The sequence below is a fragment of the Equus asinus genome, chromosome 5, assembly GCF_041296235.1.
Source record: "Equus asinus isolate D_3611 breed Donkey chromosome 5, EquAss-T2T_v2, whole genome shotgun sequence".
Classification (NCBI taxonomy): domain Eukaryota; kingdom Metazoa; phylum Chordata; class Mammalia; order Perissodactyla; family Equidae; genus Equus; species Equus asinus.
In genome coordinates this window covers 21,100,570-21,124,426 of record NC_091794.1, presented here as the reverse complement: position 1 = coordinate 21,124,426, position 23,857 = coordinate 21,100,570, and the positions used below count along the sequence as shown (strand labels likewise).

The 23,857-nt window shown below is 34.9% G+C and overlaps 1 protein-coding gene across 8 annotated transcripts in view; it reads left to right on the top strand.

The window, feature by feature from the left end:
- The window catches only part of GSK3B (glycogen synthase kinase 3 beta), a 203,018-nt gene that overhangs the window by 122,572 nt on the left and 56,589 nt on the right, over positions 1–23,857 (top strand). For all 8 annotated transcript variants that reach the window (XR_011503171.1, XR_011503170.1, XM_044771530.2 and 5 more), the window contains exons 4-7: positions 2,017–2,127; positions 10,428–10,558; positions 14,085–14,191; positions 18,725–18,822. Coding sequence is in view for 6 of the 8 variants with exons in the window: in XM_044771530.2 (XP_044627465.1) it covers positions 2,017–2,127; positions 10,428–10,558; positions 14,085–14,191; positions 18,725–18,822 (447 nt within the window). In the remaining 2 variants the exon portion in view is untranslated. The remainder of the gene's footprint in view (positions 1–2,016; positions 2,128–10,427; positions 10,559–14,084; positions 14,192–18,724; positions 18,823–23,857) is intronic.

Here is a 23,857-nt window from a genome sequence, read left to right as displayed (position 1 = left end):
ACATAGTCATAATTAGTGTGGTTAGAATTTTTTTTGACTATGGGAGAAATAATAGCAAATTTGTGTGCTGATTATAATTCTCCTACAGAGAGAGAATAACTGATGCAGAAAGACAAAAATTACTGAAGCAATGTCTGTAAATAGGAAAAGCAGAAGAGCATCTTTTTTTACATGTAGCAGAGTTTTCCTTAGGAACGAGCTTGGTCAGCTTATCTCTGGTTAGAGAAGTGAAGGATGAACATAAGGGGGTAGGTGTTGGTAGGTGGGTACATGTCATGGTACAAGCAAGGTTGTCAGCTGAGGGTGAGGATAGGAGAAGAGGTATTGGAGGTTGAAGGGAAGGAGAGAAGAAATCAGGTAATTTGGAAAAGTGAATGGAGTAGGCAAATGTATGATTGCTGGGTGGGCTGATTAAAATTCTTGGTAATGAGTTTCATATGAGCCTAATCAGGACAATTTTAGGTTTTTTTGCAGCCATGTTCAGCTCTTTAGGTATTGGCATGGAATGGGTGGACAGCTGGATTTAACCAGAGTTGTGGTTTCATCAAACAAGTATGACATAAGAGAAAGTATATGCTAGAATGGACTTGGCAAACTTTTTCATAAAGGGCTAGATAATAAATATTTTTGATTTTGTGGGCTATATGGTTTTTGTCACGACTACTCAACCCTGCCATTGTAGTCCCAAAGCAACCATAGACAATATTTAAGTAAATGAGCATCACTGTGTTCCTATAAAACTTTATTTATAAAAACAGGCAGCAGGCCTTTGCTGTTTATACTGATCCCCATGTTAGAGAGTGAGGATAATGATAGACCATGGAATTTAAGATGGATATGGAGAGGAGAACATGAAAGAGTGAGGGGTAGTGAAAAGGTAGTAGGGTCGATGGCATGCTGTCTCACTAACTGTTTTCTGAACTCTGCTGTGCTCTTTGACCCCACATCTTGAATACAGTTTTCTTTCTCCCTGAAGTGCTCCTTTCATACTCAATTCAGATGTCATCTCTTTTATACCTGCACCCTTACTTCCTCTGCAGTGGCTACTGACATATAGAAAATGCTCAGTAAATGCTGAAAATTGAAATTCTCCACTTCAGTTTGGTAGGTAAGATAATTTCAAATTGGGAAGATTGTGTAAGTTTGTTTGCCTACAGATTTTTCCACTCAGTAGGCAATTCTAGGCTTGAAAACAGTGATTCTCAACTTTGTTTTCTGCTTCAGTTTATCTATCTGATATTATTCACGTGAACAGGGTGTAAGGGTAGCGCTCTGTTCCTCTTTTCTACTTGGTGCTTAGTTGGAATTCCCTTCTTTCTCTCCACTGATCTGGGATTGGTGTCTTTATGCTGCTGAGAATGGATGTTTAAACATATGACCTGCAGTAAACTTGTGAGTATGGTAACTCGCTGCCTTATAAGTTGTTCTTTTTCTTTCAGTTAATTGTAGAAGACAAGTGGTTGTTCTACTAATTATAGACTATCAGATAGCCATAGAATCTTTTTGTAGAGAGTAGAGAAATTTTGAAGAATATTTAGTACAACTTTTCATATTGAAGAAACTGAAGCCTAGAGAGATTAAGTGACTTGCATACATCAGTTAGCAGCAGAACTGGGGCTAGAAATGCACATTTCTTAGTTCCCAATTCAATACTCACTCTACTATCACGACACCTTTCCTGATAGGATATGAGAGCATTGATTCTCAAACTAGAAAATGGGAAATTTTATGACAGGTGATAGCCTCTAAAATCATATGACCAAAATAATAGTTCACATATGGTTAGGAATCTTAACAGTATTGAAATGGCTGTGTTTTTTCTATGAAATTATTGGTATAAAGGTATGATAGCCTTGTTTTTACTATTATGGTTATATTCTGAATTAGTTTTGTATAATTAAAATTGAACACATCAATCTTTAAAAATCTGAATAAGTGAATGTGTAGAGAATTTAATTTGAATATTTAAAGACTAGTGTTTAATCTTGTTTTTTTGTTTTTAATAAACTCTTTCAGAAAGATGAGGTCTATCTTAATCTGGTGCTGGACTATGTTCCGGAAACAGTGTACAGAGTTGCCAGACACTATAGTCGAGCCAAACAGACGCTCCCTGTGATCTATGTCAAGGTATGTAAAAATGGAGTAGTTCCCACTTTAGAAAGCACTTACTACGAGCCAGGGAGAGTGCCGGGTGTGTTTTAACTATATTATCACATCTAATACTGAGGGGAAAAACAGCAAAGTATGTATTGTTAGAGCTTCATTAAATTCTTGTACAGTTTTAAAGTGTGAAGCCTTCACCTTTTACTCTTTCATGACTCAGGTGTTAAAGAGACTTGTCTTCTTTCTGACAGGTGAATTTTTCACAGACAAGAATGAATTTTAATTATGCTACCCATAGCACCATTTTATTTAATTTGGTACCCTTTTTATGCCACTGACTGAAATAAGAGCAAGGATATCATGTAAAATTATAAAATAGAGTTGTAAGTATGATCAAATTCAACATTTTATTGCCATTTAGAGATATATTATTGTGTTGTACCTGAAGTTTAAACTTTGGTAATTTTAAATATGCACAGACTATCAAGGTGCTATTTAACTTTTGGTAGCTAATATCAGTGTCATCTTGCACTCATGGCAGAGTGGCTTTATCCAGCATAATTCTGATTAAAGTTGTGGTAGTTGGTTAGAAACAGATTATTATTTTATTAACTATGACATTGTGAAAATTAACTAGGAGTTAAGTTTGGAAGTTCAGATATTTAATACAACTTTTTGCATTTTATCTTTTATAGAAATGATTCTAGAAGTTAAAATGACAATGACTCTAAATGTTTTAAGATCGGAGTATTGAAGTTTTACTTAAAATTTTAAACTCTGTAATAATAAAGTGGATACCACAGTAGGACTTTGGAAGCTAGATGATTTTGGCAAGGAGTCCAGGATTCCTATTGAATTCAGTGCTAGGAATTAAAAAATCTGATTCCAGTTTAATTTTATTTGGGCTTATCAAAACATGGTTGAGGTTGTGGCTAAATGGATGATAGTAGGAACTAAAAGGCAGTTTTTCTGCTATAAATTTACTTTTGTGCTTTTTTATGGTGTTAGAATAACAAGTACTATTCAAGATAACCAGCACAATAATATATCCCTTTAAATTTCCTAAATCTAGAATAATCTTTGAGCTCCTTAGTTTAGAATGGTGATCGTTTCATTCTACCTACCCTGTTGCTCTTATTTTTGCCAGTACAAATCCCTGGCACGTTTATGAAGTAGAAGAAACCCTACATTTAGTTCCTTCCTGAAGATTAGTTTTGACTCCCAACTTTGCTACTGAGTTCACTGCTTTTGGGCAAGTTACTGATCCGTTCACTACTTAGCTTCCATGTTGGTAAAATTGTACGTATTTCTTTCATACTCACACTATAGCCTTCTTGGTCTATAAGATGGACTTAACTTGTGAGAAAACATTTTTGGTACTGTAAAATAAAAGTAATAAAAGATCTTAACCCTAGATCAAAAGGTGACATGTTGTGGACATTCAATAAGACGTGTTTTTGTTCCAATTCTGTAATTCAGCAAGTAAATGCTAAATGATTGCAGAATAATATGAAGCACAATAAAATGTTTTATTCTTCCTCTAATAAGAAGGAAAAAACGACACAAATAACTATAAAACAAAAAAATACTGTTATGAAAGTGAATAAGAGGCTGGAAGTATCATATTGTTTTGAATTGGCAAAATTTTCTTGGAAAAGAAGGATGTAGTAATACTGCTGTTGAATCTACCCTACAAATTTACTTAGTTATTAGCAGAGATTTACTAAGCAATACCTATGTTTCCACCACCTCTTAACGTAAAATGTGCCAAATTATTTTCTTTTCCTATATCTGTCTGCAGAAGTTTTATCTCAGGACCTTTTCTTTAGTCACCCTAAAAATTTATTTTTATTATTGAAGATTTTAAATATAAATAAAAGTAGAGAAAATAGAATAGTGACCCCTCCCCCCATGTACCCATCACACATCTTTAACAATTATCAGTTCATGGCCACGCTTATTTCATCTATACCACTCTCTACTCCCCACTTCCTTTATTTTGAAGCAAATCACTGATATTATTTTCATCTGCAAGTATTTCAGTATATATGTATAAAAGATAGGGACTTTTTAAAAAGAACATAATTACAATACCATTGTCTTTTTTGTTGTTGGTGCCATCCAGTTGATTTTGACTCCTAGTGACCCTGTGTACAGCAGACGGAACCTGCTCGGTCTTTTGTGTTATCCTTTCAGCTTCCAGTGCTGTATCAGATAATGCTCTGCTGCTGTTCACAGGGTTTTCATGGCTAGTTTTTTTAAAAGTGGTGGTCAGGTCCTACTTCCTAGTCTTTCTTAGTCCAGAAGCTCCGCTGAAACCTGTCCACCATGGGTGACCCTGCTGGTATTTGAAATAATGGTAGCATAGCTTTCAGCATCACAGCAACACATAGCCAGCACAGTATGACAACTGACAGACAGGTGGTTTTGTTCCCTGACCGGGAAGCAAGCCCAAGCCACGGTGGTGAGAGTGCTGAATCTTAACCACTAGACTGCCGGGGCTGGCTACCATTGTCTTACCTATATCAATAAATAATATTTCATTAGTATCATTAAATATCTAGTTACTGTTTAGATTCCTAATACGTCTTATACATTTTTAAGTTTCTTTGTTTGAAATGGGATCCAATTAAGGTCCATATATTATAACTGGCTGATGTGCCTCTAATGGTTCTTTTAATCTATAGGTTCTCTCTCTCTCTCAAACTTTTTGTTGTTAAAGAAGCTAGGTCATTTGACCTGTAGTTTTTTGGTCTGGATTTTGCTGACTGGATTACTGTAGTATTATAAACATGTTCCTTTGTCCTCTGTATTTCCTGTAAATTGGTGATTAGATGTATTTTTATAGGAGTTAGGACTACTTCATATGTAGTATTGAGTGCTTTCCTAAGCAAGGAAATACTGTCTTTCTTTTTGTGAAGCTTGTAACCATTGATGATCATTGCCTAAGTCCATTAATTCATCAAGAGTCACAAAATGTTGATATTCTAATATTATTATTCCTTCTTAATTTGTAAGCTGGAATAGTTCCATAGATAGAAACTTTCATGTCAACTGTTTGGTTACCTTGAGGTACAGTTTATATAAAAAAGACAGGATATATATTTGATTATTTCTCTTTATTTACCAAAATTTATAATTTAGTTGGTTCCATAGTATGTTCCAAAGGTGACCAATGAGGTATTTTGTTGTTGTTTTTGTGTCTTTGTTTTAAAGCTTCTTGCATGAGTCTTAATAATATTTGATAACTTACTTGCTTTCTGGTATGACAGTGTTCTAGGTTCATCTTATGCGTTTCTTCCCCAGGCTGGAGTCAGCCTTTTCTTCAAGGAGACTTTATTGTTTTAGTGGGAAACAGTGTTTAGAGACCAAAGTCTGGATGCTAGGGGTGCTAATTGCCACAAGGTTGGTTATTATTTCTGAGTCTTTTTAGTGGACAGAGCTAGGAAATATGTGGGTAATTTTTTGAAAGATAAAATGCTCCTTTTTTTTTTTTTAAAGATTTTTTATTTTTTTCCTTTTTCTCCCCAAAGCCTCCCAGTACATAGTTGTATATTCTTCGTTGTGGGTCCTTCTAGTTGTGGTATGTGGGACGCTGCCTCAGCGTGGCCTGATGAGCAGTGCCATGTCCGTGCCCAGGATTCGAACCAACGAAACACTGGGCCGCCTGCAGCGGAGCGCGCGAACTTAACCACTCGGCCACGGGGCCAGCCCCAAAATGCATCTTTTTTTAACCCCAGAGATAAATATACTGTGAGTTCATATTGATATTTCTAATTAAAAATTGGAGGGCTTAACAATCTTACATCTCTATTTCTCTTACACTAAAAATTCCATTTTGTAATAATATAATTACTTAGTTGTTCTGTCCCACACTCTACATACAAAAGTCTTAAGATAACAATACTAACACTACCACTATCAACTGAAAATAATTTCAGATCTTTTTGCAGCTCTCTTTAGCCCCATGTTATATATAATTCCGTTAGGAGTGAACAATCAAATTTCTTTGTTTTACAGAAACTTTGACTAATTCCTCTCTATGTGATTATACATCATTAGGCTTTATTTCATTTTGCTTTTATTATAAGTTGTGTTTTAATTTTACATCAAAATTAATATAAAATATGGGGCCAGCCCTGTGACGTAGTGGTTAAGTTCAAGCGCTCTGCTTTTGCAGCCCAGGGTTCGCAAGTTCAGATCCTGGGTATGGACCTACACACCACTCATCAAGTCATGCTGTGGTCACATCCCACCTGCAAAATGTAGGAAGATTGGCACAGATGTTATCTTGGGGCCAATCATTGCCTCACAAAAAGCAAAACAAAACAAAAATTAATACAAAATATTTACGTGGTTCCAAAGTAAAATCTGCAAAACAAAGTATAGATAGTCAAATAAGTTTAACTTTTATTTCTGTTCTATCTACCTCATTCCTTCCCTCCTCCAGAGTTAAATATTTAACATTTTTTATAGTTTCTTCTATGACTTTTTTTGGTAAGGAAGATTGGCCCTGACCTAACATGTATTGCCAATCTTCCTCCTTTTGCTTGAGGAAGATTGTCGCTGAGTTAACATCTGTGCCAGTCTTCCTCTGTTTTGTATGTGGAGTGGCACCACAGCATGGCTTGATGAGCAGTGTGTAGGTCTGTGCCTGGGATCCGAACCTACAAACCCTGAGCTGCCGAAGTGGAGCACATAACTTAACCACTATGCCACCAGGCCAGCCCCATTCTACAATTTTTTTTAATAAGCATATGTATATAGTTATTTTATCCTCCCTACATTCTTTTATGTAAATGTTACATAATGTATACATTTTTCCTCTACCTTGCTTTTTTAATGAAAAACATACCCTGGAGATCACTCTGTATTAAGATGGATGGATGGATGGATGGATGGGTGGATGGATAAGATACAGTTGGAGATAGATATTTTGCTTTTCTTTTTATAGCTGCGTATTAATCTATTGTATGGCTGGCTGTATCCTAATTTATTCAACTGGTTGCCTGTTAATGGATATATTGTTTTTCAGGTTTATTTGTTTGTTTGTTTTGGGCTATTACAGATAACATTGTAGTGAAGAGCCTTGTGCACATCTCTTTCTGTATTTTTGACAGTATATATTTGAACATGATCTCTGGCATCCTATGGGTTAAAAAGGAAAAGATTATTATGCACATTGAAGTTGGCATATAAAGAAAGATCTAGCACTCCTATTATCCCCTTGTGGAAAAAAAGGATGGTTCTTTTGTATAACCACAGCCCTTCCAGAGTCAGCATTACTGGCCGTGGACATTATTCTTTGAGGACACAAATCTGTTCTTACATTTAAGGGTCTGAAAAGATAAAACATTGTCTGGAATTGATAAGTTGATCTCGTTCACATATTTATTCTACATAGTTTTATAAAAACTATTTTTTTTGTGAAAAATCTTGGCTTGGGAGAGAGAAATAAAAGTGATACACACATGTGTAACTCTTGCCTTCATGGACTTCGCCATCTAATAAGCACTTGTTTGGCATCCATATTATCAAAATGGCAGCTGCAGTTCTTTGTGATTCTTGACTTCTACTTTTTCTGGAGGAGTTGAATATATTCTGTGACCTTACTGCTTCAAACCTCTTTCTTCACCCCATTTATAGTACGGGTCATTTTGTAATTAATGATAATTAATATACAAGTTAAAAAGCTTTGAAAACCTTTGCTTTTCTAATGAACATCTTTTATAACTAAGTGCATTTTAAAATACAACTCTAAAACAGATGCCTGGCAAATCATTGTTGTGAACTTGAATTTTTTTTTAATTGAAAGGAAGGACATGTTTAAAGATGGAGTCTGAGTACACAAGAGAGCTGGATGCATTTTTGTGAATCATAAACAAAACTGTTATTCTGTCATTTGTTTTAAACAGGTTTAGTAGCACAAAGGAAAGGACATTGGACTTGAGTTAGATTTGATAATTTTGTAACTGTGTTCAAACTGTTCATTGGACCTCAATTACCTCTACTGTAAAAATGAGGATAAATGTATATCTCACAGAATGATTGAAAGAATTAAATAAACAAATGAGTAAAACACACTAGTACATGCAGCCGGCCCCGTGGTGCAGCGGTTAAGTTCACACGTTCCGCTTCGGCAGCCCAGGGTTTGCCGGTTCAGATCCTGGGTGCGGACATGGCACCACTTGGTACGCCATGCTGTGGTAGGCGTCCCACATATGAAGTGGAGGAAGATGGGAAGATGTTAGCTCAGGGCCAGTCTTCCTCACCAAAAAGAGGAGGATTGGCAGCAGTTAGCTCAGGGCTAATCTTCCGCAACAACAAGAAAAAACAAAACACACTAGTACATATTAAATCTCAGATTTCAAAATGTGCTAAGTATCTCTGAGTTTCTGAGTTTATCATTCTAGTCTTTTACTTAGTGATCAAGCTATTTAATGTTACATTTTTGCATTTTTATTTAATATGTTGAAATAAAGAAATTATAGTTGAGAGGTATACTAACCCAAGCCACTAGAGAATAGTAATTACATGGTATTGGACAGATTGCTTAACCTCTGTGCCTCAGTTGTTTTATATGTAAAATAGGAAATAATAGTAGTCCTATTACATAATACATCCGAAGCACTTAGAATAGTGCCTGGTACATAATAAGTTGTTTTTCTTGTTACTGTTATTGCTATCTTTCTACTGTAGAAAGCCTCTCAGTTTTGCTGTAAGTATGCTTTTACAGAGTCGAACAACAAAAAAAGAGATATAAAATTGCATATTTCATTCTTTATCTTGACTTTCCAAAAGATTAAGTGAAGAGAATGGAGATAGAGTAAATCTTTCAGATGAATGAATACAATAAAAAGACACCTTAACCTCATTTAAACTCTCAAGAATTTTTAGCAAAGAAAACATTTTTCCTCACTGATTCTTGCTGACCTAAAATTAATGCCCTGACACAGTTAGTAAAATGTAAATTAATGCCTATGAACTCAATTTCTTATGGGGGCTTATTTTCTTAGTGGTAGTGAATTAAACTCTTAGAACTCTGAGAGTGAGCTGTAGGACTTGAAGAGTGATACTATGAACAGTGATGCAGTAATAGAATTATGAAGCTTTAAAAAAATTACAGGAATACCTAAATTCCTTAATTCTAATGTGGGTGGCAAAATGCTGACCTTATTGAAGATCTTATCTGTACGTTTTATATCGTGCTTCATTTTAAAGAAGACTCAAGCTTTTCCAGCTTTAGTTCAATATAACGTTAAGGATGCACCAAAATTCAACTGTCTGCAGTTTTCATCATGCCTGTTAAAGAAAAGTAGGTCTCATGTTAACTTTAATTAACTAAGTCTTAGCAGTAGCCTCTAAAGATGATGCCTTATGTCAGTGCTGTATCTGTCCTTTAGCTGTTTTTGTTGTTGTTTTTTACCAAGACACTGGAATCTTTGGTTTGAATCGTTTCAAAAATTCTTTCCATGGTAGATACCTTTTGGGTAGAGGTCAGAAGGTGAGTAGTCAGAAAAATTTAAAAGTGAACTGGAACACTGATTTTGGGATGAACAGAAGGTTTGACTTGCTTTCTTCATGAAGGCCCTCTCTTACCTAGTGAAGAGTCTGATTCTTTCTTCCATGCAGATCCAGTTTCTCAGTGTATCTTTCTTTAAAATAAAATTGGAATATTCTTTTAAATTGATGTCAGTAGTCAGCTAGGATCTATTTTTAAATGGCATTTTAAAGTCTACCTATCTCTGAAGAATATTAACAGGAAGAGTGGTGATGCTATTAACAAGGTTACTACGGTCTTGATAGATCATTGATTGTAGATTTTCTCAGTCCACATGCGAGTTTTTCCAGGTCTTTGTATCAGTAATCTCTGGGGCTGACTTCTCAGAAAAATATTCTAAAGAGGAAACTGCAAATACTTTTAAAGAATGACGAACTTAGAAGAGATGACTTGGCTTCTAGTCTAAACATTGTTACTTATTTAGTCACCTGATTCAGAATACCTCTCTGAGCTTTTTATCTGTGTTAAAAAAAAAAAGCTCATCTTTGCAGGCTTGTGGTGAGATGTTAGTGAAAAAAAAATTATAAAGCTCATTATAAAATTTCCTTTTTTAAATTACTAAGGGATGGTACAAATATAACATGTGGTTAATGAAATTTTAGCTAATTAATGTAGAAATGACATGAAACTTGTTAAAGATTGAGTGCCAACAATCCCCAGCATTTCACCTGTTCTGTTCTGAAAATGTTACTTTATTTACTGCTTAAGGATTCTGATTTGTTTGGAATAAAAGTATTCAATTAATTTTTATTATTTATTCCAGTTGTATATGTATCAACTGTTCCGAAGTTTAGCTTATATCCATTCCTTTGGAATCTGCCATCGGGATATTAAACCACAGAACCTCTTGTTGGATCCTGATACAGCTGTCTTAAAACTCTGTGACTTTGGAAGGTAAGCTAGCTCTCTTTTCTTCTCCCTTCCTTCTCTCCTCTCCTACCGCACCCTCCCCACATATGCTCTTTTAAAATATGTTCTTTTTACAATGTCAGTCTAAAAGTACTGTAGTGCTTATTCAGGGAGTATAAACTAGTACAGTTTCTTGTGAGGGTAATTTTGGTAAATTCTGTCAGAATTATAAATGTGTATAGTCTTTCATCAAGCAGTTTGACTCCTAGGAATTAGTTCCTTAGAAATACACATTTACAAAATAGAGTATATACAGATATTTTTGTCATAGCATTATTTATAAATGTCCATCAGGAAAATGACAGATAAATTATGATACATACACATAGAGTGTAATATGTGCAGCTGTGAAAAAGATTGAGATAGCTCTCCATGAATTGAAAAAGAATGGCCTCTAACAAATATTAAATTAAAAAAGCAAGGTCAAGATTGTATATATAGTATATTTTCTTTTGTGTTTTAAAAACACAGAGTATGGCCACATGTATACAGATTAGCATGGCTTATTTCTGGAATGATATTTAATAAACCTGTAACATTACTCCTAGGAAAGGAGACTGGAAGTATGTATAATGTAGCTGGGAGACTTACTTTTTCATTGATAATACTTTTGTATTGTTTGAATTTTTGTAATGCGTATGTATTCCTTTTTCAGTAAGAACTACTTATTTTGAAATATTGAGTATTATACATTACCATGTATCTTTTTTTTTTTTTTTTTTAGTATTTTTTTTCCCCTTTTTCTCCCAAAGCCCCCTGGTACATAGTTGTGTATTTTTAGTTGTGGGTCCTTCTAGTGGTGGCATGTGGGATGCCGCCTCAGCATGGCTTAATGAGCAGTGCCATGTCTGCACCCAGGATTCAAACCGGCAAAAACCTGAGCCACTGAAGCGGCGCACGTGAAACTTAACCACTCGGCCATGGGGCTGGCCCCTACTGTGTGTCTTTCTAACTTCAGAGTTAACGTCAATTTAGAGATGGGGTAAAAAGTCTGGTAGGAGTGTTTTGTTCCTTTTTCTCTATAATGTAGTCTCTTATTCTTCCTTTTTTCCTGCAAATTCCAATGTGCTTTCTGCTTTCTTAAACTCATACCTTGTTAATTTATTGTGTAACAAGACTTCATTCTTTCCGTCCCTACAATAGTCAGCATCTTGTGCCTCTCTGATCTAACTTTTCATCATGAAGTCAGGCCTATGTTTCCATGTAACTCAGGCAGTTAGCCTTCTGCTTCCTCTCTGGTGTAATCACCTACAGTAATCTCCTCCCTTCAGTCCCTGAGACATCTCCACATAACTTGGATTCTATTTTTTTTATCCTTCTCGCAAATTCTTACTTTTTAACTGAGCTCTTTATAGATAATGACCCACATCTGCTAATATTTGTATTCCTCCTTATTTGTAGTTCTTTTATATCAGGGCACAGTTTAAATTTTAGATTTAATATAGGATATGTTTTCCGCAGGCTGTCTCTTTGAGAGGGAGTCTTTAAAAAACAAGCACATCTGCTCTCTTGAGTTAATGCTGCTTAGTCTCACAAGGGTGTCCTCTTTCAGACCATCCCCTTTTTCAGTTTCCTAATTTCAAACACCTATCACAGGATCCAGTTCATTTTGCAGGCTGTAACTCTGTCCCTTCGACATAAGAAAGGACGAAGGATGTTAAATCAAAACTCTTATTTGATGCTTGAAACAAAGTATTACTATTTATTATCTGTAGTACAAGCTGTCCAAATCAGATGAATGTTGTTGTTATAGGATGTCTTCCCCACTGAGAGTGACTGACTGGTATAGGGCTATGAGACATCAAGTTTAGTAGAGTTTCTGTTGTCAACATAGTGTCAAAACACTGTTGCTATGGACCATTCTGTTGGGACATAGAAATCAGTTTGTTCTAGTAAATTTGAAATAGTGATTTTACTTGTATGGTAATAGCTCATTTTTAATAGCTCTGATAACAAAGCTGCCTTTTTTGTTTTTAACAGCTGGTTTGGGCAAGTAGAGTTTGGGATACACTTTAGATTCTTAGTGCAATATTGGTAGTGACTTGAACAAAAGAGTATTACTCTCTAGTTAGTAATTCTTTACTGGATGAAATAAGGGCCTGGAAGTAAGTGAAGGGCTAGCTGGGCTCTCTTAGGACTGAATGTGACCACTATATTGGATGCCCTTAACCCTCAAAGGGCAACAAGTTACAGCTAGGCTCACCTGATGAGTAAAAAGAGAACTTCATCAAGTAGTGAAGAAATCTATAGGCTGCAGAATTTCCAATATTACCTTCTGTATCTTACAGCGACTTTTCTGATATAAGTGGAATCTGTCTTGTTCATAAGAAAATCCTTTGTAAGGTAGAAAGCTTTTATCAGTTATGCTGAAAAAGTGTTAATTTTCATGCAGCCAAAAGACAGGGATTAATATTTATTAATTTATGAAATGGTTACTGTGTGTCAGTACTTGGGAAGAATGGTAGAAAATAAACTGCCTCCCACCTTCAAAACTTGAGAAGAAGGAAGAACAGGTTAAGGTCAGAGTTATCATTGGCCAGAAATAAATGGAAGAAAAGAGCCCAAACCCTTGCGACTGCTTTCATCCATCTATACTCTGATTTTCCTGTACTTTTACCTCAAAATTTTCTTAGCCATTCTTGTTAGTTGTTTACTATTTTGATTTTGTTGTTTGTACTTATTTTCTGTATTTATCTTTGCTCTTATTGTATGTCAAAGTGGTTAGCTTCTACAACAGTTTATTTCGTGTGTCTTCAAGTTATCTTGGGAGACAACTTAAAAGAAACTAATTTTAATTTACTTTGATGTTTAAAATACGAGCCGCAAAGTATTTTGGAAGGAAGGTTAGATTAAGAGAGCATGTAATTAAACTTATGACAGCAGAGTTAGAGTTCACAGGCTATGAATTGTCTCTGCCCTGAAGGAGAGGGCCTGTCTTTTGTTGAGTAATGAATGTTTAGACAGTTAATAAATTGTCTGGAGATGTTGGAAAATAAAGTAGATTGGGTCTGTAAGATATTCGCTCTATGAGTCAGAAGTCAAATTCGAAGAAAGTGGCCAATTTCTTATCCTTTTGAAAAAACATTTTGGGTAAGAAGTATTCGTTTTTACAATCCACTACTATGCTTTTTGGTGGGCAGAGGTACCTCTCACTTTTCTCTCCTTCCTTCTTTGTATTTTAGAGGTGGAATTCAAGGAACAGAGGATCAGAAGAGATGTAGCATTTATCCTTTTGTGACCTTTTATGTCTTCTTTTCTTAGGTGACAGTTGATAAATGCATTCTTTAAAAATTGCTGTTCTGTTTTCGGAATGTTATGTTAAAATTAAAAGTTTCTTTTGTCAGAGATAGTTATGGTTCATATTTTCTTGTTCATATTTTCTTTTTCATGTTGTATGATTGGAATTATGTGAATCTTAGATAAACATTTAGTGTTGTGAACGATAGCAGTTTAGATTCTTTTAAGGTTTAGATTTAGTTTAAAGAATTTCTGCTTTTTATTTTTTCATTAGTGCAAAGCAGCTGGTCCGAGGAGAACCGAATGTTTCGTATATCTGTTCTCGGTACTATCGGGCACCAGAGTTGATCTTTGGAGCCACTGATTATACCTCTAGTATAGGTAAGTACTAAATCTGAATATAGTGACATAATATTAATTGCGTCTTGTTTGTAGCAGTTTAGCATTACTATCTATACTTTCACTTTATATAGATGAGTATGCTCTAAAACATGTTTCTTTTTAAAGATTGATATGCAGAAAGATGTAGAATTTTAAAAATTTCATCTTTTAGAATTTGATACATTTACTAGTCTACTTTTAGGTTTCTTGGATTATTAGAATAATAAAGCTATTTCTTTATGATTGCATGATTCCATTTGTTTTTAACTTAAAATTTCAAATATATCATATTTTTTTCTTTTTAATTCCCCTGAAATACTCATTTCTAAGCTTGATCACCAGTTGGAGAATTTGCATCCATTAAGTTTATGTTGACAGTAATAGGATGACCGACCATATTGTTGACATTTCTTCTGTGCTGTCTCAATTGGTTATTTAATTTTAAGTCAGCTCAAAAAAAAAGAAGTCTGACTTTTCATTAGTAGTCTGGCTAAACCCACTGATTCTGTGGAAGTCTTCAGGAAAGATCTTTAATGATAGAAGGAATTCAGTAGAGACACTTTGCTTCAGTCTTCATTGACCTCCTCTTCTAACCCATTTTAGCTCATTGGTAGGAGTGAACATAGAGAGTATGATCAGCTGGTTATGAATAGGAAGCTAAGAAAGGAGGAGCAACCTCAGGCTAGGTGTACAATTAGAAGTCGAAATTATTTTATAGTTATGTATTGTTTCTGGAGAGAATTCCTTAGTCCAGAAACAGAAACAAAAGGATACAAATACCAAGCAAACAAACTGACAAAAAAACCCCCAAAAATCACAGTAACAGAACTAAGAAAAACTAGAACTTGGACAATTTTTGTCTTTTGATACAAGCAGAAATTCTCTGATATGAACAAAGACCTCTAAACAGAATCACATTACCACTTTTATTTTGCCAAAGGGCAAAATGCCAAAGAGCGTTTTGATTTGTGCCACTGGGCCAACAGTCTTACCCACTATTTCTTTTCCACCATCAGTGCAAATGTCAAGAGAGTGAAAAAGGCAAATCACATCTTAGTATTCTTATGAAAATAACTTTGCAGGGCCTGACCCCGTGGCCAGGTGGTTGAGTTCATGCTCTCCGCTTGGGCGGCCCAGGGTTTCACCAGTTCGGGTCCTGGGCGCAGACCTAGCACCACTTGTCAAGCCATGCTGAGGCAGCATCCTGTATAAGGCAACCAGAAGGACCTACAGTTAGTGTATACAACTATGTACTGGGGAGGCTTTGGGCGAAAAGGAGAGAGGGGAGAAAAAAAAGGAAGATTGGCAACAGATGTTAGCTCAGGTGCCAATCTTTAAAAAAAAAAAAAAACAGAACAGAACTTTGCCCTTTAGAACCTCTGAAAAGGTCCAGGGGGCCTAGGGCTCTGCAGACCATACTTTGAGACCAGCTGCACTGGAGGATAGAGTATAATAATGTGTTTGTGTGTGTGTGTGTGTGTGTGTGTGTGTATGTGTATGTATGTAATGCTCAAAGTTTCATCATAGCTGTGTTGTTTATGTTAAGGGACAAGTGAGAAATTATGAAAAGGATATTTTGGTTAAAGTAGAACTGGATTTGAGTTCCAGCTTTATTACTACTTAACTAAGCTGTAAAGTGGAGATTACTAACAGTTCTGCCTACCTTTCTGAATGTCTCCGAGGATTAAATAAAATGTTAATGAAAGTACTATAGAAATGTAAGGTGCTATTCTTTTTGTGGTGTTTGTTAACTCTCCCCAAGAGCACATTTCACCCCTTTATCTCTGAAGATGTCATTGGATTTTCCAACTGCTTGATATTTTATTCAATTATATGGTGCTGATCATGTGCATACCAGATACTGAAATGAGTTGTGTCAGGGTTACCTAAAATAAATGCAATTTGCTTCTTTAAAAAATCATGACTGTATCATCTGACCCATGAAGGCATGTTTATATAAACCTTTGACCCTCTTAAGAGTGTCTTACTTTTATAAATGTCCACGTGCCTAGCAGTTCTTTGGAATCTTCTTATGAAAGAAGGGTAGTGTAGTCTATTTTCTCTATTAGGAACCTATTCCGTGGATGTTATGAGTACCTGCTTTCCAGTAGCCTCCTTTACATGGCTAAACCCAGATTCTGGTTTTCTAGGCTTAGCACTCACCATATACCGCTGATTCAGCTGGGGCCTTTTGAACCCTAACAATCCTAGATTTGGCCTCCCTTTTTTAGACTTAGGATACTTGGCTCTTAAGACTGGAAGATTTGTAAACAGACAAAAACAAAGGTATTTAGAAGTGTACTGATACATGTGCATTTTAGAAATATTTTTAACAAAGATGTTTAAAGTGAAAGAGTAGCTGATTCTGGCTAGGTTATTGTCGTAATTGGATATAACCTGAGCTGAGGCTGATGGCTCTGATTGTATCGACTTACTGAGAAATGGCAGAATGAGAAGAAATGGCTTCTTTAAGACAAGGAATTGAGCTTACAGACTCTTGAAGAAGCAGTTATTCTGTGACAGTGAGGCAGTTTTTCAAGACAGTGGTATTTTGATTGGGAATTGATATTCTGTTCCAGGCCTACCTCTGCTATTCAGGAACTTTCTGTTGTGCCTTAATTTCCTTATCTGTGAAGTGAGTATGTTAAACAAGATGGTCTTGAAAGATCATTTTTACCGTGAATTAGAGTTAGGTATGAAACAGAATACTATTTTGGCTTAAACCCCAAAGAACCGGAAAATTGAATGGGCCGGAGCACTTACATTTTGTGCCTTCTTTTTAGTTCTCTTTTATTCTGTTTGGAGAGTGTCATCCATTTGTCCTATGAAATAAACAGAAGAGGTTTTAATATCTCCCAGAAAGTGAACAATAAATATCTTGGTTTTAGTAATTTGCCTGAGTTAACATTAATTGAAGACCACTAATATAGTTGCCACCAGAATCTTTTGATTATTAATCTTCTGTGGCAATCACTAAGCAATAGTATTCCTTAAAGTTTTACTCCTTGTCTCCTATATTTGTAGCTGCATCCAGCCAAAGAAAGTGTTTCCTGTGGTTTTTTTGTGAATGTGTAATTATTCCCCTGCAGTTTTTCCAGGCTTGGCTTCTGAGGTGAATTATTGTGTGTTATAGAGGAAAGAAGTGATGCATATTGCCTTCCATCTGATTAGCTAGGTAAAGGGATATTTTTAAACCTAGATCAAAATAAAGCATTTACATTAATAAGGAGATACATCTTTTCTACTTGATTTTGAGTTAGTATGTTAGTAGTTAGTAGCTTTGAGTGAAGTAAAGATTTCCTAGCAAATTTTCATATTTGCTTCATTTAACAATTTCTTAATATATCAAAGAGGGCTCTTGGTCTGTGTTTGCAAAATAGGTGTCTTGATTATCATTGCTTGGAACTGGACAAAATCAACTTGAATTTCTTGTATTAATTTTGTGTCATTATTTTTCTAGGTCAGTAAAAAGTAGTCACTGAAGCAGAGATTTCCAATGCTTCTCGATAGTGCATCTCACCACATCACACTTCTTAAATTATTTGGTGTGCCTATGCCATTTACTATTATTCTCCTTCCCTACTGATAGATAGGAAAGCCCAGCAATTAATTATGTTCATCTCCCTAAAACATTTGATTGTTGGTTCAAACAAAACCCAGGAATCTCAGGCATCCAGAAACTGAAAATTAACTTTTCCTTGCAGTGAGTCTTAATGGTGGGCTATAAATGAGAGTGACCATTTAAGTTATCTTCCCATTTGGTGAGACTTTTAAGAGAGAAGGAGGATGCTATTAGTAATTATCCCAGGACAGTTGATCTAAACTAGGACTGTCTTGGGTAAGTCAGGATGTATGCTTTAAATTATTTTTTAATTTATTAAATTTAAAAATTATTAAAATTTATTGTATTATTTTTGAAGTATTCTCTCAGGAATGAGGTTTCCACTTTGACTTAGAAGTAAACTATTTGATAATTTGTGAAATAAAATATATACCTCTGTCTGCATTTAAAAAATAATATATTTAAGCACGTTTTTCTGTCAATCATATTACAACATGAAAACAATCTTTAGAGTCTTAAAATTTTTCTCAGAGTCTACGTTGGCTTAAAACTGTGTAAGGAGATTGAATCCTTGCTTGCTGCTGCTCTGTGAGCACCTGCTAATGTGTAGACATTGTGTCACTTTGATTTATTTTTAAGTATGATAAGTAGATAGTCAGGCCTTATGTTTTGGTACTGTAATCCTGTCTTGCTTGTTAAAGACTTGAACACCTGATATTTGATAATTAAATAAACTTTACCCTTTATTGGAATACTCTTATTGTCCTTGTTTCCTCTTAAAGTTTAACACTCAATTTAAAAATGTGTTAGGGACAGATTGATGGCTTTTTTCCCTCTGTTTTCGATTATACAATCTTTTGCTTGTGATATTTACTCTGTGTCAAAGTAAAATTAGAAAATGCATACAAGCAATTTTCCATGCAACTAAAGCTACAAAGTATCAATAAGCCTTTGTTTTCTTTTATCTTCAGACGTATGGTCTGCAGGCTGTGTGTTGGCTGAGCTGTTGCTAGGACAACCAATATTTCCAGGGGACAGTGGCGTGGATCAGTTGGTGGAAATAATCAAGGTGAGAAAGTTGAATCTGAATTTTTGAACTGGGAGGAATTTTGTTGCTATTCTAAGAATCCATATCACACATACACGCTCATTAAAAACTTAAAAAATGGAGAAAGTATTCCAAGATCACATAGCAAGTTCAGCTATAGAAGTAGTATGAGAACCCAGCCTTTTGGTTTCTAATTGAATTATTCTTCTGTTGTTTGATCCTGGAAGAGCTATTTTGGATATCTGAGGCAAGAAAGGGATGTATCTTATTTAAAGTACTTAAAAGTTATAAGATCACTAAAATGTATATAAACTGAATAAAAGCATAAAAATGTGTCTATTTTTAGTAATCATGTACTCTCTTCTCCTAATAATCTGCTGAGTGCATAGGAAATGCTTGTATTTATTCCATATATAAATATTTATAATACGAAAGAATGAAGATTTCTCTCTACAAGTAGACCACTGATAGAAACAGAATTTTGACTTATGGGTTTAATGTAATTTTATTTATTAGGCCTGTCAACACCTTTATTAACCACACTAGATTCAAAATATTATGTTAGAATTAATGTTGTTTCTTAAGAATGGTAGGGCTGAGATTTTAATTGAGTTTTGAAATGTAATTTTTAAAAGTTTTTAATATTTGAGATCTTAAGCTCCTACACCTTTTAAAAAATCCAGTGTCTGTATATTTAGACCACTAGATTGGTTCATTCTACGGTTACACTTTGGCCAAAGCAACACTACCTACTGTCTTTTGGGCTTCATTTTTGATTTTCCAAATATTTCATAGAAGTGTAAAGTTGAGTATCTCCTTGGAGGTCATGTAGTCCAGTCCTCCATCCAATAAAAGAATCTTCTTAGTTACATTGCTGACAGATGGTTTTTCAGTGTTTTCTTAAATACTTCCAGCATTAGATTCTGCTTTGGGATCCACCCTGTACTATATCCAGACAGCTTGAATTTGATTTTTATTGTGCTGAGCCGTAGCTCCTCAGTATCTTTTACCAGTTCTATGCAGAACTACGATTAAGTTATTTTAAAATCCTTGTACTTTTTTCTATAAAAATATTACTTTTGGTAAAGTGATTTTGCTAGATATCAGTATGTGGTTGAAAAAAACCACTGTGTGATCAAGAATCTTCCTTACTATCCATGTAATTGCTTATGCTTTGCACCTGTGACCTCTATGGTATTTGCAGTCTTTTTTGGTAACCATCTTTTAGTTTCAATTGAACCTCTAACCTTTGTTTAACAGATCTGCTTCCTTCCTGATTCCCACACTACACTCAGATCTAAGTTCAGACAGTTTGATCTCTGTGTTTTCTAAAATTAATTATTCAAATTAATGTTCTATTACAGGGGTTTGGCAAACTTTTTCTGTAAAGGGCTAGATAAAATATTTTAGGCTTTGTAGGCTAAAACACAAATCGAGTATCTATAGAGATTAGTTATATAACAAAAGAGAAAATAAATTTCCACAAATTTTTCATTGATGAAATTCAAACTGTAATAGCAATTGAGTGCAATTTTTTGGTAATACAAGTCTACTAATTAGAACAATGGAGGTTTTTTTTTGGGCGACTATAACATTTCTCTTAATTGGAGTTCAAAGTTAATGTTTCTTATCATCAAATTGATTGCAAATCATTATCTGTAAAATCACTTCATAGTTCATAGGCCTTACAGAAACAGAGATTGGGACATAGTTTGCTGACCGTTGCTCTGGTACAACCATTAAGCTTTTCTTCTATCCCCAGGCTTTCACTTGATGTTTTTGAGCTTGCCAAACTATGATTCTCTGGGCATATGTTTGGCTTATTAGAATTGTGTCATTTGTCTACTGATTATAGTTTAGAATTTTGTGATGATTTATTGTCATTAATTTTAATTCATACGTGATAGAAATGAAGTTGCTCATGAGGCTAAGTGGGCATCTATGATAAGTCCATATCGTACGCTTGCCATCATATCTTATAAACCTTTAAGTGTAGAGCTTTTTTCACCACTTTTTGTCAGCCCTTGTAATTCAGTTTTCTGCTATTATTGGTTTGTGCTTATATAATAGATTTTAGTGGAAATTGTCGATTTTTTATTCCTGGTTTAAGACTTCATATTCATTAGGGCTTATTTGTTGTAAGTTGGTCTATGGTCAATTTGTAGTAATAGACCAAATCTGAAACAAAACACTTTTTTCATTTATATGTTATCGTGTCATCTTGCATTTATCCTTAAGGAACACAGTCATCACTCAAATGTGGTTTCAAGATCACTGTCTATAGATGTTTTGAAGGTGATGTGAGATAATGGAATTAGCATCACAGGGCACTTTGGGATATCCAGCTTCTTGGCCTTTTACAGTCTTAAGCATGGCTGCCCAGGGTAGATGAAATATCAGCACTAGTTTACCACACATTTGGTGATCTGAAGTTATACATTATATTTAGGTTATTAGACATTGTGTTGTGATGTGTATGTCTGTGTGTAGTATAGCTCTAAATCTTATTGCATGGAGGTTAATAAACATTGTGGGGGTTTTGTATGTGTGTTTAATAGAGCTCTAAATCTTGTTGATTCTATATATCTTTTCCTTAAATATTGAATATCTGTAATCTTTCATTGACATAAAAATTTCTACCTAATTCTGATGTAACTGGTCAGTTTTCCTGATCTAAGTTGTAAATCAGAAAACAGAAGTTGTGTAGGTTAGCTTTCAAAGTTAAATGTTATTAATTTAGATTTTAAACAAATATTATCTTTACTGCTAACCATGAAAGGTGCTCAGAGGTGCCCAATTCAGTTCTCAGTTTTTTTGAGATAATAGTCATGAGCTCTTAATCCTTATGGTAAGTAGGGAATTCTTTTTTTTTTTTAAGATTGGGACCTGAGCTAACAACTGTTGTCAATCTTTTTTTTTCCCTGCTTCCTCCCCGCCTCACCCCAGCCCCAGTACACAGTTGTACATTCCAGCTGTGGGTCCCTCTAGTTGTGACATGTGGGGCACTGCCTCAGCATGGCCCAACGAGCAGTGCCATGTCCGCACCCAGGATCTGAACCGGCGAAACCCTGGGCCACCAAAGCAGAGTGCGCAAACCCAACCACTCGGCGATGGGGCCAGCCTGGGAATTCATGTTAATCTGTTCTTTTCTGCTCTCTTTTCCTCTTCTCCCTTGAAAACCTCAGGGGGATTTCTCTAGAGTATCTGGAAGCAGCTGACCCTTAGTAAAATAGATACTCTTCTCTCTGAATTTGAGTTTATGCAAAAAATGAACAATTATAGAGCAAACTTTATGAATTTTATATGTGGTGGACTTGCCTCGTTATTTTATAAACTTTCTGAGCAGGGACTTTGTTTTATTGTTATGTTGTAATATGCAGGGGCACAGAATGGAATTGGAAGGCATGAAAAACAATTTCTAAGTATGAAGAACACAACTTTCTGAGGTTGATTTCATATATAGGATTATCAGTCGACATTTTGTTAGGCCGCTTAATCTCTGAATATCAAGAAAATGCTTGGATGTTCAAAGCATTTGTAAAAAGAGAAATTCTGTTAGGGATTTCTCAGATATAAGATTTTTATTTTAATTCTTCTTTAACTTACTAGTTATAATAACCTCAAGAATTATCTGGTGCAGGTTTTAGATACCTGGTGAAAAATAAAACGTTTTGGGAGAAACTCTACCAGGAATTTCACAAACATAGTAGGTTCAGTGACACAGTGTTGTCCTTTGGCATTTCTGCCATCAGTCATAGTGTGTAGTTGTTTAGAAGAGAGAGTCTTCTGAAGGTTTGGAGAAGGTAGTATTTTTTTATGGTGATTACTTTTTGAATGATTATGTATGCTATAATTTTATATGCTCAGTGCAGAAGACTGAGAAAGCATGCACAAACTCACAAATACCAACAAAAGAGAAAAACCAATGATGTACTTCTATAAATATTTTGATATACTTTTCTATGCATATATATATGTTTGAACAAAAATGCCATCTGTTTTGTAGACTTTTACTAAATTATTAATTGTATTTCAGGGCTGGCCCAGTGGCATGGTGGTTAAGTTCATGCGCACCGCTTTGGCGGCCTGGGGTTCCTGGGTTCAGATCCTGGGCACAGACCTATGCACTGCTTGTCAAGCCATGCTATCGCAGGTGTCCCACATATAAAATAAAGGAAGATGGGCATGGATGTTAGGTCAGAGCCAATCTTCCTCAGCAAAAAGAGAAGGATTGGTGGTGGATGTTAGCTCAGGGCTAATCTTCCTCACACAAAATAATAATAATTAATTGTATTTCTCACATGAAGAAGTATGTTTTAACTAAGTGATTTTTTAATGACTGCATAGATTCCATTGTATGATTACATTCTGAATTACATAATTCTGAAAAGAATAATATTATTAAGGTAAAATATAAATATATTATTGCCTTTGAATGATATATTTGGCTTCTCAAATCTAAAGATTTGGTCATTAACTTTCATTTTATAAATGACAAGTATCCCCTAAATTTCTCAAATAGATTGAAGTTGAAGCAGTCTAGGAAGTTCTAGACCTGGGAATTTGTAGGTTTTACTAATAGGTTTTTTTTTTCCCCTTCCAAATTTTAAAACATAAATTTCAAGTAAGGAAAGGTGAGCTTCAGTCTAGAGTTCAATTTCTGGATTAAAATAGCACAAAAGTAAAAGTTTAAAAGAAACCAACCGTTTCGTAGAATTTTAAGTTTTAAATGTATTAATATTCCTAGAGCTATACTTTCATTTATTCCAAAAACATTTACTTAAGCTTAGTAATAATTTAACCATTGCTTTCTAACGGAAGAATTTTAGGGCAGAAGTAGTCAGGCTCTCACTTCTTGATGATAGAATTTCAGTATAGCTTTCATAGTTTTAGTAACTAGCCTTTTAAATTTGGATGTATCTCTTTTAGAAAAACATGACATTAAACTTATAGATACTTAAATTATTTGCAATATTAAAATTGTTATAAGGCAATTAAAGTTACTTAATTTCTCTTGTTAAACAACTTTACTAAACTACTTTTTAAATTTCTCTTG